The sequence below is a fragment of the Ceratotherium simum genome, chromosome 13 (assembly GCF_057802395.1).
Source record: "Ceratotherium simum simum isolate JZ-2026a chromosome 13, ASM5780239v1, whole genome shotgun sequence".
Classification (NCBI taxonomy): domain Eukaryota; kingdom Metazoa; phylum Chordata; class Mammalia; order Perissodactyla; family Rhinocerotidae; genus Ceratotherium; species Ceratotherium simum.
In genome coordinates, this window is record NC_141912.1 from 24,117,004 (window position 1) to 24,130,738 (window position 13,735).

At 39.9% G+C, this 13,735-nt stretch overlaps 1 protein-coding gene across 3 annotated transcripts; it reads right to left on the reverse strand.

Moving 5' to 3' along the window:
• Positions 1-1,098: 1,098 nt before the first annotated feature.
• On the reverse strand, positions 1,099-12,937 carry SLC17A2 (solute carrier family 17 member 2). 3 transcript variants are annotated; one of them, XM_087437849.1, is made up of 12 exons: positions 12,910-12,937; positions 11,435-11,646; positions 10,071-10,073; positions 8,298-8,531; positions 8,125-8,212; positions 6,000-6,086; positions 4,482-4,600; positions 4,198-4,359; positions 3,569-3,701; positions 3,332-3,479; positions 2,440-2,530; positions 1,121-1,255 (listed from the first exon to the last, which is right to left on the reverse strand). In XM_087437849.1, the coding sequence occupies exons 1-12, from the start codon at positions 12,935-12,937 to the stop codon at positions 1,121-1,123; spliced, it is 1,440 nt and encodes a 479-aa protein (XP_087293975.1). The 3 variants fall into 3 exon arrangements, with proteins under 3 accessions (XP_087293976.1, XP_087293975.1, XP_004432110.1); XM_004432053.3 differs by lacking the exon at positions 10,071-10,073; XM_087437850.1 differs by lacking the exons at positions 3,332-3,479; positions 10,071-10,073 and having other exon boundaries at positions 1,099-1,255.
• Positions 12,938-13,735: the final 798 nt, after the last annotated feature.

The window sequence follows — 13,735 nt, forward strand, 5'->3', positions numbered from 1 at the left end:
GTCCCATATTAGAAGTCCCTGGGCTTCTAAATATGGTGGGAATTTCTCCTCTAGAACAGTTGTTGGCAAAACCGGAATCAGCTCTGTGTGTGTTTTAAGTGTTAGAAGCTAGAATTAATTCCTGTTGGGGTTGATCATGACTATTTGAGAATCTCGGGAAAATATGAAGAAGGTCAAATGATCTTTTTCAACCCTGAAAAGAAACTTCTTTAGTATGTGCTTTCTTCCATCTTGTTGTACCTTCAGTATTCTTCTCCCCCATATAAATCACCAGTTCATTTGAAAGTGCCTCTATTGTCTCCCTCCTATTTTCATTATACGGTCCAAACCATCTCATCGTCCCTTCTGGAAGTGCCCACATCGCCTCCCCTCACATCCATGCTCCTCACAGTGCAAGCTTTCCAATTCTGTCTTCTCTCTTCCCTGATTTCTAGTTAACCTCATTCATTTAATCTTCTCCTGGTCATTAATCTCCCGGAATTTAGCTAGGATAAGTAAATCTCTGTTATGCCTGATGGAAATAATCCTAATTTAAATAATTTGAAAACGATCTGTTTAATTTTTAGTATGTGAATTTTAATAGAATTTAACCACATAAATAAATATCCATGTTTAACAATATATAAAAACAATAAAAATATTAATTCTGTAATTACAGCTTTAAAATTCTATTCTCTGCTGAGCTCTATAACATATAGCTACAGTTCCCAGCAGATCTTCTCTGTGTCCATAATCACCCCCATGAAGGTACTTATCACTGATTATTTTCGCATAGATTTTTATTTGTCCAGTACTTTCCAAAGAGGAAAGTTCAAAGGCAACAGAAATTGACGTTTCAAGTTTGTGCAGCAGTTGTCAACCCTGGTTGCATATTAGAAACTCTGGGGAGTGTCTAAAAATTAGTGGTTTCTAGGATCTACTCTAGACCAATTCATGTAGAACCTCTGGAGTAGGGCCCATTCAACATCATATTTTAGAGATTCCCCAGGGAAATCTAACACACAACAGAGTTGAGAACTGCTGAGTCCATGGTGAAGAATATGAAAAAAGAACGACGATAAATAAACAATGTTGAAAAGTTTATGGTCAGTACTACATTTAAGTTTGCAACTCTGTATCCTCAGAGACGGGTGACAGTCCTCTCTTTGGCCCAGTCCTGGATTTCTGCTTGTCCAAACTTGAGGTAAAAAACCAGGCCGAACATGTTGACAGCAGCAGACAGGAAAAAGACATTCCTCCAACCAGACACAGAATCCTGGAGGCAAAAAAACAGAATTATCAGTCTCACAAGTTACTTCTCCACCAGTTCTAGAAATCCTCCATTTTGTGTATTGCAACATTGATCACAAAGAATATGGGGATCAATATGTAATAGCTCCTTATCGTAAGTTATCAAGGAAGGTTTTATGAAACTGTTGGAAACAAAATAACTCGAACATTGGGTTCTGGGTTCGGATGGATTTGTCTAAACCAAAATAAATTAACTTACACTAATGTTTTTTTGGAAATTTGGATCTTGACGTTCACGAAAATATTACTCATTTAAAATTATGCCTAAAGTGACATCTTTAACATCTCATTCTTGTGTACTCTCTGTTTTGTTTTGATTCTGCCTGTTGCTGTCAATTACAACCACTGAGATGGACATCTCAACACAATGCGAGTTATATTTGTTTTGCCTGTATGATCCTCCTCCCCAAGCCCTTATAAGTCATAGTCCATTTCTGGCTTTATAGTCATAATGCATTCTTAGCAATTTGGTCAAAAATTAACCTGGAAACTAGATCACATAGAGATGTATTAAAACAAAACTTTTTTTTTTGTAAGTTGACTCTTGTTGTCCTTCCATTCCAGCCTGGTTCTGCCTTTTCATCTTCTCTATCAGCCCACACTTCACACTAAACAAGCCTCATGGCCCATGCTCCCTGCTCTGTCTCACAGACATGCTCTTTTCACCTGTGATTTAATCTCTCTTTAAAGTGGCCTTGAGACACTTTGTGTTTCCATTTTGTGATTTTTTTTAAAAATTAGAATTACTCTGAACAGACTGTTCATAATCTTCCCCTTCTGCTCCTCTGTCTTTATCTCTTACCATTCCTTGACATGTACCATTCACTCTGGTCATAACTAGGAACTCCTTTGATGCTTTTATACCTCTAGAAAGTCATACATTCTGTTTTCTCTCTGCCTGAACTGCTCATTTTCATCTATCTAACATATATTCACATTTAGAAATTCAGCTTATATTTTTCTTTCCCTGGGAAACCTGACCTACCAGACTCTGATTTAGAGTCCCTTATGAGTAGAGTAATTGTGTTGATATTCATGCTTGTTTTCCCCATAAGACTATACAGTCCTTGAGAGCAGAGGCCCTACTATGTATAGCCAGTGCCTAAAACAATACCTGCTACTTGCAGATGTTCAATAAACTGGCCCAACCTGACTGATAAGGAATCCAGTGGTAGTGGAGGAGATAATTCCTGCGATGAGCCCGAATCCCCTTGAGATTCCCATGAGGAAACTTGCATATCTGTGGGGAGATGATTTTATAGATTATTTTATATAGAAAGCTCCCTATGGCTTTTCAGCAACTCAACTTTAATGCTGTTCAGCTCTAATGGCAAAGTCATTTTGCTCAATGAAGTTTTTCGTTCACCTAAAGACTTTTAGGGCAATGTTTGTTTGCCAACCCTGAAAACACCCAGCTGCCCAGTCAACAACCAGGGAACAACTCAGTCTCCTGGGAGCCCAGGTTCCCACCCTGGCTGCTCAGCATGACAGGCAGTTTGTGCAGTGGACAGAACAACAGACTCTGGAAAACTGCCTGGGTCCAAATCCTTGCTCTGCCTTTTTGTGACCTTAGGCATGCCAGTTAAACTTCTTGTGCCTCTGTCTTCTCCCCTATCAAGTAAGGATAACAGTAGGGCCGGCCTCATGTAGTTCTGAGGATTAGATGCGTAGATACACGAGAAATCCTTTGAATAGGGTGTGGCTCATGGCAAGCGCATACATATGTAGTAGCTAATATTATCAACACTTTGGAAGCTTTTCTAAAACACATATATGTGGGCCCTTTTCTGGAACACACAGTCCAGTCTCTGGTGGGGAGTCTTGGGAAGCTTTTCATCTAAGTGATTACTAGCCAAGATTGGGAACTGTTGTTCTAAAAATGCCTTAGGTCATGGCCATAAACCGACGTTTCTAGTTATTTGTCACTATTCTGCCATCATTTAGTGCATGTCAACAACATGAAGGAATTGTAAGAAGAAGACTGAGGCCTAACACCTCTGGAAGGGTCTAGAGGAGGAGAACAAACAGGTAAAGGTCTTACCTGGGGGCAACATCTAAGGTGTTGATGATGAACCCTGAGTCACACAGGTTGCTGGTCCCAGGAATAAGTATGAGCAAAATAACAGTTGTGATGTAACTGGAAGTCACAAAGGGCAGGGCCACAGCACATAGCGAAGGAAGGAGGAGCCCTGGGCAATGAGGAGACGCCGTCAGGAACCCTCTCAGACCATGCGTGGAAAAAGGGATTGGTTAACTGAGCCCATACGCCTATCCTTACCTAGGGATGAAAAGAGTTTTCGTACGTTGATTAATCTGAGAAGATTCCTAGACAGAAGGAAATCTGCCAACTGACCTCCTAGAATCGTACAACTTGAGGCAGCAATAAAAGGCAGGGAGGACAGAACCCCACTCTGAAGGAAGGAAATGTATACAGTGAGTACAGAGGTGCATATAGCACCAAAGTTCATCAGTTACACAGACCAATCATTAGCCCACCCTCCTGACATTCTGAGTTGTTTTAAGGAAATTAGCATCCTTTTCCACACAAGAAGAACACTGTCTCAGGCAAAAGGGCCAACACTTGAATTACACTAGTCTCCAGAGAAAAGCAATATTAATTCCTCAGGGAAATTGAAGAATCAGCTAGTGTGGCAGTGTAGCATAGTGGTTAAGAACACAGATGCTGCAGCAGCTCTATCACTTAGTAGTTGTGTAATCCAGGGCAAGTCATCTCACCTCTATATATCCCTATTTCCACACCTGTGCAATGGGAAACATTACAGTGCCTCTCTCAAGGTCATTGTGAGGGTTAAATGAGTGGTTATGTGCATAATGTAGTAGGCAGCATAGAACTAATTCTCCTTATTGCCATTACCATTTTCATAGAAGTATCAGAAGTATACTCACATCTCTGATGTTAACATGGAGCACAGAACTGATGTACGTCGGTAGGTATGTTATGATTATGGTGCATAACCAGAAATGGCTGAAAAACCCCGTGAAAATGGCCCAAAGTGGTAGGCATCTGACCATAGCCTTTATGGGGACAGATCGTCTAGGAGAACTGGACTGAAAGGAAATATCTAATCAACGTGGATGTTAGAATAGGCCAGAGAGTGCCTTTTCTGGGAGCCCCACACCCTGCCCTGGAGATCTCTGCATGGTCTGCAGGTAGAAGGGATGCACTGTACCTGTTGAGCCAGCGAGGACACAATGTATTCCTTTTCCCGGGCACTTATGCATGGGTGATGCATGGGGTCATCATAAATCACCGTGAACCACAGGAGACAGCAGACACAGCCAATGCTACCTGGGAAGCCGGGACTCTATTAGTTTTCAGGTAGATTTGTGTGCTGGGGGAAGTGAGTTTCCTCTGAAGTGGCACACCTCTCTCCCAAAACACACATCAATTCATGGTTATTCCATCACGAGGACCTACATTTTCCCAGTTCTTTATTTCAATTTTTCTACAAGTCTCCATTTAACTAAAGCTCTCCAGATACCACTTCTCAAATACAGAGTGCCATTTGTCAATGTCAGAGCCCTCTAGAGAGAGCACAAGCATGAATGTACCATTGCATAGCTGACTAATTACTCTTAAGACTCCAACGGTTATAGTGCTATATGTCATTAGCAGCAACTTCTTAATATACACACTATTGTCTTATTTTGTAAGATCTGAATAGTCAGGACTGAAGAAGACTCATATATACATGAGACAACCTGCCATAAAATCAGTATGGCACGGAAAAACTTCCAACACATTTGCAAAAGACATTGTTATTTGTTTTCAAACAACACATTCATTATGGATTTCCAGAAGAAATATTTCTTGACAGTACTTGATTAACATGTATGAACCAAAATGACCTGGGATTAATATCATTAATGAGAAAGCCTCATCCAAGTCAGAACCATAATGAATGACATCGTTTGATTATAAAAACAGAACAGAAACTTGTCTCATTGCTGAGATTTTTCATTTGAAGAACTTCTATATTAAAAGACTCTGGGGATTAATGTTCTTTAAATTTCCTCTAATTACTGGATTCATCCATTCTTTTATTTATAAAGCTATAAGCCAGGAACTATGATAGTATCAAAGTGATAAAAAACATTATAGAATGGATTCCTTGCCTCAAGCATTTCACAGTCTAGTGGAGAGGGAGACGGGGAAATGAATAATCACACATAACATAGCCTAGAGAAGAAATATCGGCAAGCAGCATAGAGGACAGACAGACTGAATCTGATGGGAAATGTCCTGGAAGTCTCCATAGGGAGGGATACATTTAAATTGAGCTTTACAAGTGTCACTTGGTAGAGAATAAGTAAGGGCATCTTGGCATAAATAATAATTATAATGAAATATGAAGACACATTTAAAGTGTATTTCACCAACTTTGATATCTTAACCACAAACAGCAAAGCTAGACCTGGCATTTCGGATGTGGTGGTAGAGATTCTGCAGAAGATGCCTGGGTAGAAGGATAAGGCCGCACTCCTGATTTCTCAGAAGTCAGCACCATGCATACAGTCACGTCCTAGACTAGAGTAAGAAAGCTACCAGTCCTCCACATTCTTCATCATCTTCCATTTAACAAAAGAAATTTTCTCTTATACGAGAAAAATGTGGATGATAGGTGATGTAGGCATCAAAATGAATGCCTGGGAAATGGAGGCATTAGCATTAAGAGAAAGTGACTCACCAAAGATGTAGAAGATAAAAGGCCAGCCTAAGGCCTGTGAGATTAGTCCCCCCACACAGAGGATGATGAAGGACCCAAATGCTGCCCCTGGAAAGAAGAGAGAGAACAGGCACTTATGAAAATAGTAAAGGCTGAGACTGAGTGGCCTCCCTTGACATTGTCCCAACAGTGAGGTGGCAAACTTAGAATTACTGGGTGACGAGAGTCTTTCTTCCCGCTCACAGATCTCCCCCCAACAGAGTCATGGGAAGCAATTAGAATTAATAATAATGATATGCCTCCGGACACTTCAGTGGCTTCTTAACACCAATGTGACCAAATCCAAATCCCTTAGTTTGTCATAGAAACTGTGTCTGCAACCACCAGCCCATCTGTATTTCTTTAGAATTAGAGTTACATCCTGGCATGGTGCAATCTAAGGTTGGTGACAGAAAAGAAAAGACTTACAAAAATTAATAAGATACAGTCCCTGCTCTCAAGGAACTTTCAGTCCAGTTGGAGAGAAAAATGTGAACACAATTCACTATTACAAGTGTAAAACAATGTAGACCTTGGAGTCTGAACATATTTTACAGAGACCTGTAATAAGAAATGCATTTTACATGGCAACACAATACATACACAAATACACACACACACACACACACACACACACTCCTCAAACAAATTTCAAGAATCAATACTTAGCCTTACGATGTGCAATGTGCTCCAACATTTTCTATTCTATTCTATTCACTTTCATTTTTAAATATTGGTTTTGACCCACTAAACTGATTTTATGACCCCCTCAATGGGTCCCAATCTGCAATTTGAAAAAAAAAAAAGGCGTGGAATGTAAATATGATAATAAAACTACAATGTGCTATGAAAGTATACACAGGCGAAAATTAAAACTGATGATAAACTTTATGAATTGTTTACATAAGGTAAGCAGTAGGAAGGATGGAATTTTGGTAAAAGAAACTGGGAACAGAGGACTTTCCAGGAAAATGAGCCAGTAGAAATAGAGTCAGAGAGAAGTTAAGTGCAGATTGTATATGGTGCGACCTGAGCCTTTCTTACAAAGGGACGTTGAGTGGAAAAGCAGGTTGGGATCATATGTCAGAGCATCTTTATATCCGTGCATAATGAGGTCAGTCTTTATCTGCAATCATGGAGGACCACACTGAAGATCCCCAAGCAGGTAAGCAAAAATGCCCCATCTGTGCTTTAGAGAGATAACTTGGCTTTGATGGGAAGAGAAGGTTGGAGGAAATAATGCCAGAGAAGAGAGAAGACCAGGAGGAGACAGCATTTGTAGATAGAGGAGATGGTGACAACTGCAATTGAAGGAGCCAGAACACAAGAGCGCTGCTTTGAAGTAAAAATCTCCAGTGTGCAGCCATGCATTGGACCTGGGAGAGAGGGGCTTGATGGAACCTCAGCTCTGTTCTTCAAGGATACACTCTCAGGACTACCAGTTGGGGCAAATAGCAATGATAAAGTTGTCAAGTCCTTAGTATAATCACACCCTATGGAGAGGCAGTCCAGCATGGTGTTTGGTAGTGTGGACTCTGGGGTCAAACTGCCTGGGCTCACATCTCAGTTCTACCACCTGCTGGCTATTTGTATTTGGGCAATTGACTTAATCTCTGCATCCACTAATTCCCTTCTTTGTAAAATGAGGGTTAAAAATAGTATCTACACCAGAGGGTTGTGAGGATTAGCTCAGAATAGTAAAGAGCTCAGAATAATTTGGGCTCTTTGAACTCTACTTTCCAGCCTGATTTCTCTCCCTACCACTTAGAATTCTGATAGTCTTAATTTTCACTTGTATATCTTTGCTAAAATGGCGTTTATACAGTTTACTTGATCTTTTTCCATTTATGCAAATTATTAAAGTTCTAAACTTTTTTCCTACAATGCTTTTCTGACCACCCTAGCTCACCATGATCTTTTCTGCTTCTGAGCCTCAGTGGCTTTCCAGCACAGATGTATCTTTCTTATTTGTTATGGAACTGTTTTACCTTGTTGAATTTTTTGGAAGTACTTTTCCCTGTTTTCCCCAAACCATCCCACGCATAGAAGGACAGACACAGTAGGGTGAAGCAGATTACAAAGCTGTGATCCATATTTGCATGCTTACCTGACCCCGCAATGCTGGTGAGCTTGCTTCGTTCAAGTGGGGGAGCCCATTTTGCCCAAATTGTAAACTGACCTGTCCATGCCATTCCCTAAAATGAAAATCATTAAGACATTTGATTGCTAGTAGAATTCAGGAAGCTGTATTCCACTCAGAATGAGAAAGTATCTGGATACCTGAGCCATGCCCTGGACTGTCCGAATCACAATAACCAAAATCACTCCGAAGTCAGCAGCCAACGGTGTAAAGAGGGTGAGAAGGGAGGAGATCAGCAAACCAGCACCAAGAATCTGTTTTGCTCCAAAAATCCCTGCTAAATATCCACTTGGGATCAGAGTCAGTATTATCCCATAGCTGATGGAGCTAAAGATGATACCCTGAGTCTCTGGGCTCCATTCATATACAGAGGCCTGGGAAAAAAAATGGAAAATTCTTTGCTAAGAAGTTCTTTTATGAAAGTCTACTTTATAGCCAGAGCTGCTTGGGATTGGTGAGACCCTACTACAAAATATCAATTTTAGTCTTCCTTTATTTTTTACCTAACTTAAATGCAGTAGTTCCCCCTTATCCACGGGGGGATGCATTCCAAGACCCCCGTGGATGCCTGAAACCATGGATAGTACTGAACCCTATATATACTACGTTTTGTCATATACCTATATATTTGAGGTCAACAGCAAAACTAGCACGAATTTCTTTTTCCCTCTTCACAATTTCACCGATAGAAGATTAATTCTTTTTTTTTTTTTTTTGGTGAGGAAGATTGTCCCTGAGCTAACATCTGTGCCAATCCTCCTCCATTTTATATGTGGGATGCCGCCACAGCATGGCTTGATGAGTTGTGTGTAGGTCTGTGCCCAGGATCTGGGCCCTCAAACTCCGGGTCACTGAAGCAGAACGCACGAACTGAACCACTACGCCACTGGTCCTGCCCCAGAAGATTCATTCTTATGGTAGATCTTAGCAACCTCAGTATATGATTTTTTTTCTTTCCTTATTAACTCGAGAACTTTTACCTTTTCACTTAAAGGAAGCACTTTGCAGCTTCTCTTTGGCATATCCTAATTGCCAGCATCACTACTCTTGCACTTTGGGGCCAATATTAAATAGAATAAGGGTTACTTGAACACAAGCACTGTGATTCCAGACAGTCTTGATAACTGATACAGCTACTAAGTGACTAAGGGGTGGGTAGAGTATACAGTGTGGATATGCTGGGCAAAGGGGTGATTCACGGCCCAGATGGGATGGAACAGGATGGCAGGAGACTTAATTACACTACTCAGATGGCACACAACTTAAAATTTATGAACTGTTTCTTTCTGGAACTTTCCATTTAATATTTCAGACCAGGGATGACCGTGGGTAACTGAAACCACGGGAAACCAAAACCGCTGATCTGGGGGGACTACTGTATTCCACCTTTTCCAAACAACCAACCAATTATACTCCTAATTTGCACCTCTCAGAGGGAGAAAAAAACAGAGGAAATGAAGAGGAAAAGAGATAAAGAAATGATTACATAGATGGATGATAGTAAGATGTAAATGAAAAGAGCCATTGAGAGATACTTCACATGTGAAAGAGCTTCCTTTAACCATTTTGCTTCTGGTAAAAGTTGGGTGACATGTTGACTCATTTCAAAGAATAAGAAAAACACAACTACACTGAACTCTCATCAAAATCACTTTCTTAAGTCAAGTTTAGGGGGGCTGGCCCCGTGGCGTAGCGGTTAAGTTCTCATGCTCCATGTGGGCGGTGGCCTGGGCTTCGCAGGTTCAGATCCTGGGCACAGACCAACACGCTGCTTGTCAAGCCATGCTGTGGTGGCATCTCATATAAAGTAGAGGGAGATGGGCATGGATGTTAGCTCAGGGCAAATCTTCCTCACAAAAAAAAAGAAAAAAGAAATCAAGTTTAGGAATTATGGTCTGCCTGGCAGAGCTGACTTCCTAAAACATGTTACACATTAATAAGATCACATTCTTCTTATAATGTAACCCAATAAATAATTTTGGTAGCCCGCTAGATATATGGCATCATGCTATAAATTGAAGTAGAGAGCCAAAAAATATAAGGTATGAAATATTTTATCCACTTAAAACAACTATAAATAATGCAAGATATGTGATTCATGTCCGAATTCAAGTTTGAGGATAAACATCAGTAAAATAGGGACATTGAGAAGAGGGAAAAACAATTTGAGAGGGTCCCAGGAAGGAAGTAGTACTTGAACCATCCTTTGAAGAATGACTATGATTTGTATGAAGAGAAATAGGAAAATTCATTCTTATTGAAGAAAACGGCAAAAGTGGACTTGTAGCATTTGGAGTGATATTGAATGATCAGAAAATAACCAGCATTCTGACTTACTCAGAACAAAGACTCCCTGGGCCATTGGTAGCAGATAGGAGTATGCTGAGAAGTGAGACCAGGTTCTGAAGGAACATAGCATGTCAAGAGAGGAGTTTGGCAACTGAAGGTATCCTGGATTTTTGAGTGCAGGAGTGTGAATGTGTAGAATGAATGATGGAAGAAAGACTGGAGGCAGAGAGGTCATTTTAAATGAGCTGGGTCCAAGGTAATAAAATCATGAAATACAAGGATGACATTAGAAATGTACAGTAAATGATAGATAGTTGAAAGGAAAAATTTTTAAATAGGGTCTAATCATAATTCTCATACAAAGTATAAAATGAGCACGTGATAAAGATTTTATTTAACTAACTCATTAATGAGGGAATTGGTAAGATGTTACAACTGGTGCAAAAGAGAATTCAAAGAACCACACACATATAAGCAGGAAGTAATGCTGAAATAGATTTTAAATATATAGCAAAACTTGTTTATTCAACTGAGGGGCGAGTGGAGGAGAGTATCAGTTGATTTTTCACAGGACAAAATTCATTTGCAGAGTTTTGGGCAAGAATCATTTGCATGACTATTTGTTATATAGAACTTGCAGAGTTGTAAAAAGGCTCACACAATGAAAGGTGCAGAGACCCGCAGGGAATCAGGCAGAAAGATGCACTTAGACAGTGCTTAGTTTTTCACTGAAGACATTCAGTAATCTGTTCCTTTTGACAAGTTTTCACAATTTTTTCCTACATTTCCCCCACCTTGTAATCATAATAATCTCAATCAAAGATTATTTTTATCACAGAGGTAAGCGATATCTCAAAAGAAAATTTCAGTTCTTTTTAGTTTGTCATTGAAAGTCATGATTCTATACGCCACAGAATCAAGATCCAAGCCTTCTTTTCTAACTGGGCTTTTCCTCTCAACAAAAAGCTTTGTTCTCCATTATACTTACCCCTGTATTAAATTTATTAATGGATCTGCTGGGGTTATTGAGGGTGTCTACAAGAGGTCCTTCTATGGAGGCATTGGATAGACCATGGTGCTGAGTGCTATTCACCATAGCAATGATTGCAATGCTCAGACTCACACGCTGCGTTATCATGGTGAAGTTTGAGAAGTGCATGATGAAAGCCAGTCCATAGCGCAATGAACAGAAATCTGGACCTAGAGAATAACACAGAAGTACGCAGTGAGTATCCTGACTGAGTTTGCCTTCTTTCCATTTCTCCCTCGGCTAAATCTGAAAAAACTTCAGATAATCTCACACGGTCCCACCGTCTTTTTTCACCAAAATAACCACGACTGCAGCTCTCCTTTGTCATATTCTTTAAGTGGCTTGAAGATAATAAATCTGGGATCTTACAATCAAGGAAAGCAAATATGGCCTCTTTTCAGAGGTGTGGGAAGCAGAGGATAAATATAGGAAAACCTCAATGAAGGCATTTATATCATATTGTTCCAAAACAAAGTGAATGGGGAAGATGGTGGCAGAGCCTGTCACAAAACCCAAGTCTCCCACCTGCAAGTCAGTAGCCTCATCTTTTTTGCATATTCATTTACCATAAAGTTTGAAAGTTTATATTTAGAGAGCTGCTTTTGAATTTAGCTAATCGAACATCTAAGGATTCTCTTTTAAAATATTTGAAAGACAGTGTGTAAATGAGCACTTCCAGTAATTCCTTAGTGTAATGCTTACTTGGAAATATTTTTGCTGTGTGTCACTAGGCCTTGCCTTCACATATGTTCAGCTCTTAAAAAAATTAATATGGAGAACCATTTTTACTGAGTGTGTAGGTGATACGGTGCTGGAGGATTATGCAATATGTTACAAGAGCAACACATTTTTTTTTAAAAAGACCCCACAAAGTGGAACAATGGGCCATTAATGAAAGAGTTCCCATGTGAATGACGGATTCAATTTCTTTCTGCCTATTTGGAGAACTGGGACTAAAGAGAAACAAAGAACTTGTGAAGAAACAGATACAAATATAATGGAGAAATCATTTTTAATGGCCAGATAGGCACAGGGATAGGATTGGTTGCTTGAAAAAGAATTATTTCCATCTTACTGAAGGTTTTCATGTTCAGGGGAAATAGCCAGCTACCTGGCAAGGATGTTATAGCAGGAATTCCTACATAGGTTGTGGGTTTGTTTAAAGTGACTTTTTTAAGACTCATTCCATTCCTTATGTCCCAGGATTTATTGATCATTTGGCTTAATTTCTGATAGATAACTCAGTGGGGCTCCCTAAGGAAAAAGCTACAGGTAACAGGATGAGGGGCTGCAGCTGGTCTAATGTTACACTGAGTCTATACAACGGGTGGCATGATAGAAAAAGGAGAGGAGAGCAAGGATGTGTAAAGAACACTGGAAATAAGCTTCCACTCTTCCATAAGGTAGCCGGCAAACAAGAGAGGTGGCTCTACCTTTCCTGGCAGAAGGCTTCTCGTCCATTTGGCTTCTCTGGGAAATGGTACCACACGTGGTGGTGGGGTTTCCCTCCGCCCTGAATCTCTTTTACGACTGGCTTTTATCTATGGGGAGAACGACAAACCAAAACATGACACACAAATAATTTTCTTGTGTTAATGTTGCCTCTCTCAGCATTAATAAAAGTTTTGATCTAACACAGCTACAGGATTCACATTTTTCAGTACACTTGAATGCTATGCTAACAGAGGACTAGATTTTTACAAGAAAATCTGGCTGTAAGTCTCAGCTATGTGTCTTAGAGCTAGTCATTTAAACTCTCTAACCTTCCATTTCCTCATCTATTCAATAAGAATAAGTCTCCTTTCTAAGTGGTGCTGCAAGAATGAAATGAGAACATTGCAAACCACAAAGAACCATGCAAAAGTAAGGGGTATCATGGTTCTAGGCAGCTTGAAGACAGGAAAGTTAAATTAAGCTCAAGAGCTGAGGAGAAAAGTTCCAGAGCAGCCCTTCCTTTCATTCTGACCATGTTTCTGTCCCTCTGTACAAAGAGGACAATGTTCCACGGTGTCTTCTTTGAACATGAAGGACGACATTGTATATCACTTACATGTATTGCATTTAAAAGTTTAGAATGTTTATTCTTGTCTTTGCTGCACACTATTTGGACACTTTATTGGACTGAAAATTTCCTGTAAAATCATACTGAATGGTGGCTTTCTACTATAATTATGAATAAATCCAGCTATTTTAACAGGTGAGGAGAATTCATGATTCCAAAATGGACATGTTTAATGTGGTATTTGTACACCAATCAAA

What these genes read in the sequence shown, in the direction of transcription:
- SLC17A2 (XM_087437849.1), bottom strand. Translation starts at nt 12,937, where the DNA reads ATGGACGAGAAGCCTTCTGCCAGGAAAG. An exon ending in TGTCCTCGCTGGCTCAACAG is followed by an intron (nt 4,360 to 4,481) that starts GTACAGTGCATC and finishes ATTTCCTTTCAG; the next exon opens with TCCAGTTCTCCTAGACGATC. An exon ending in CTGGATTCCTTATCAGTCAG is followed by an intron (nt 1,256 to 2,439) that starts GTTGGGCCAGTT and finishes TTTTGCCTCCAG; the next exon opens with GATTCTGTGTCTGGTTGGAG.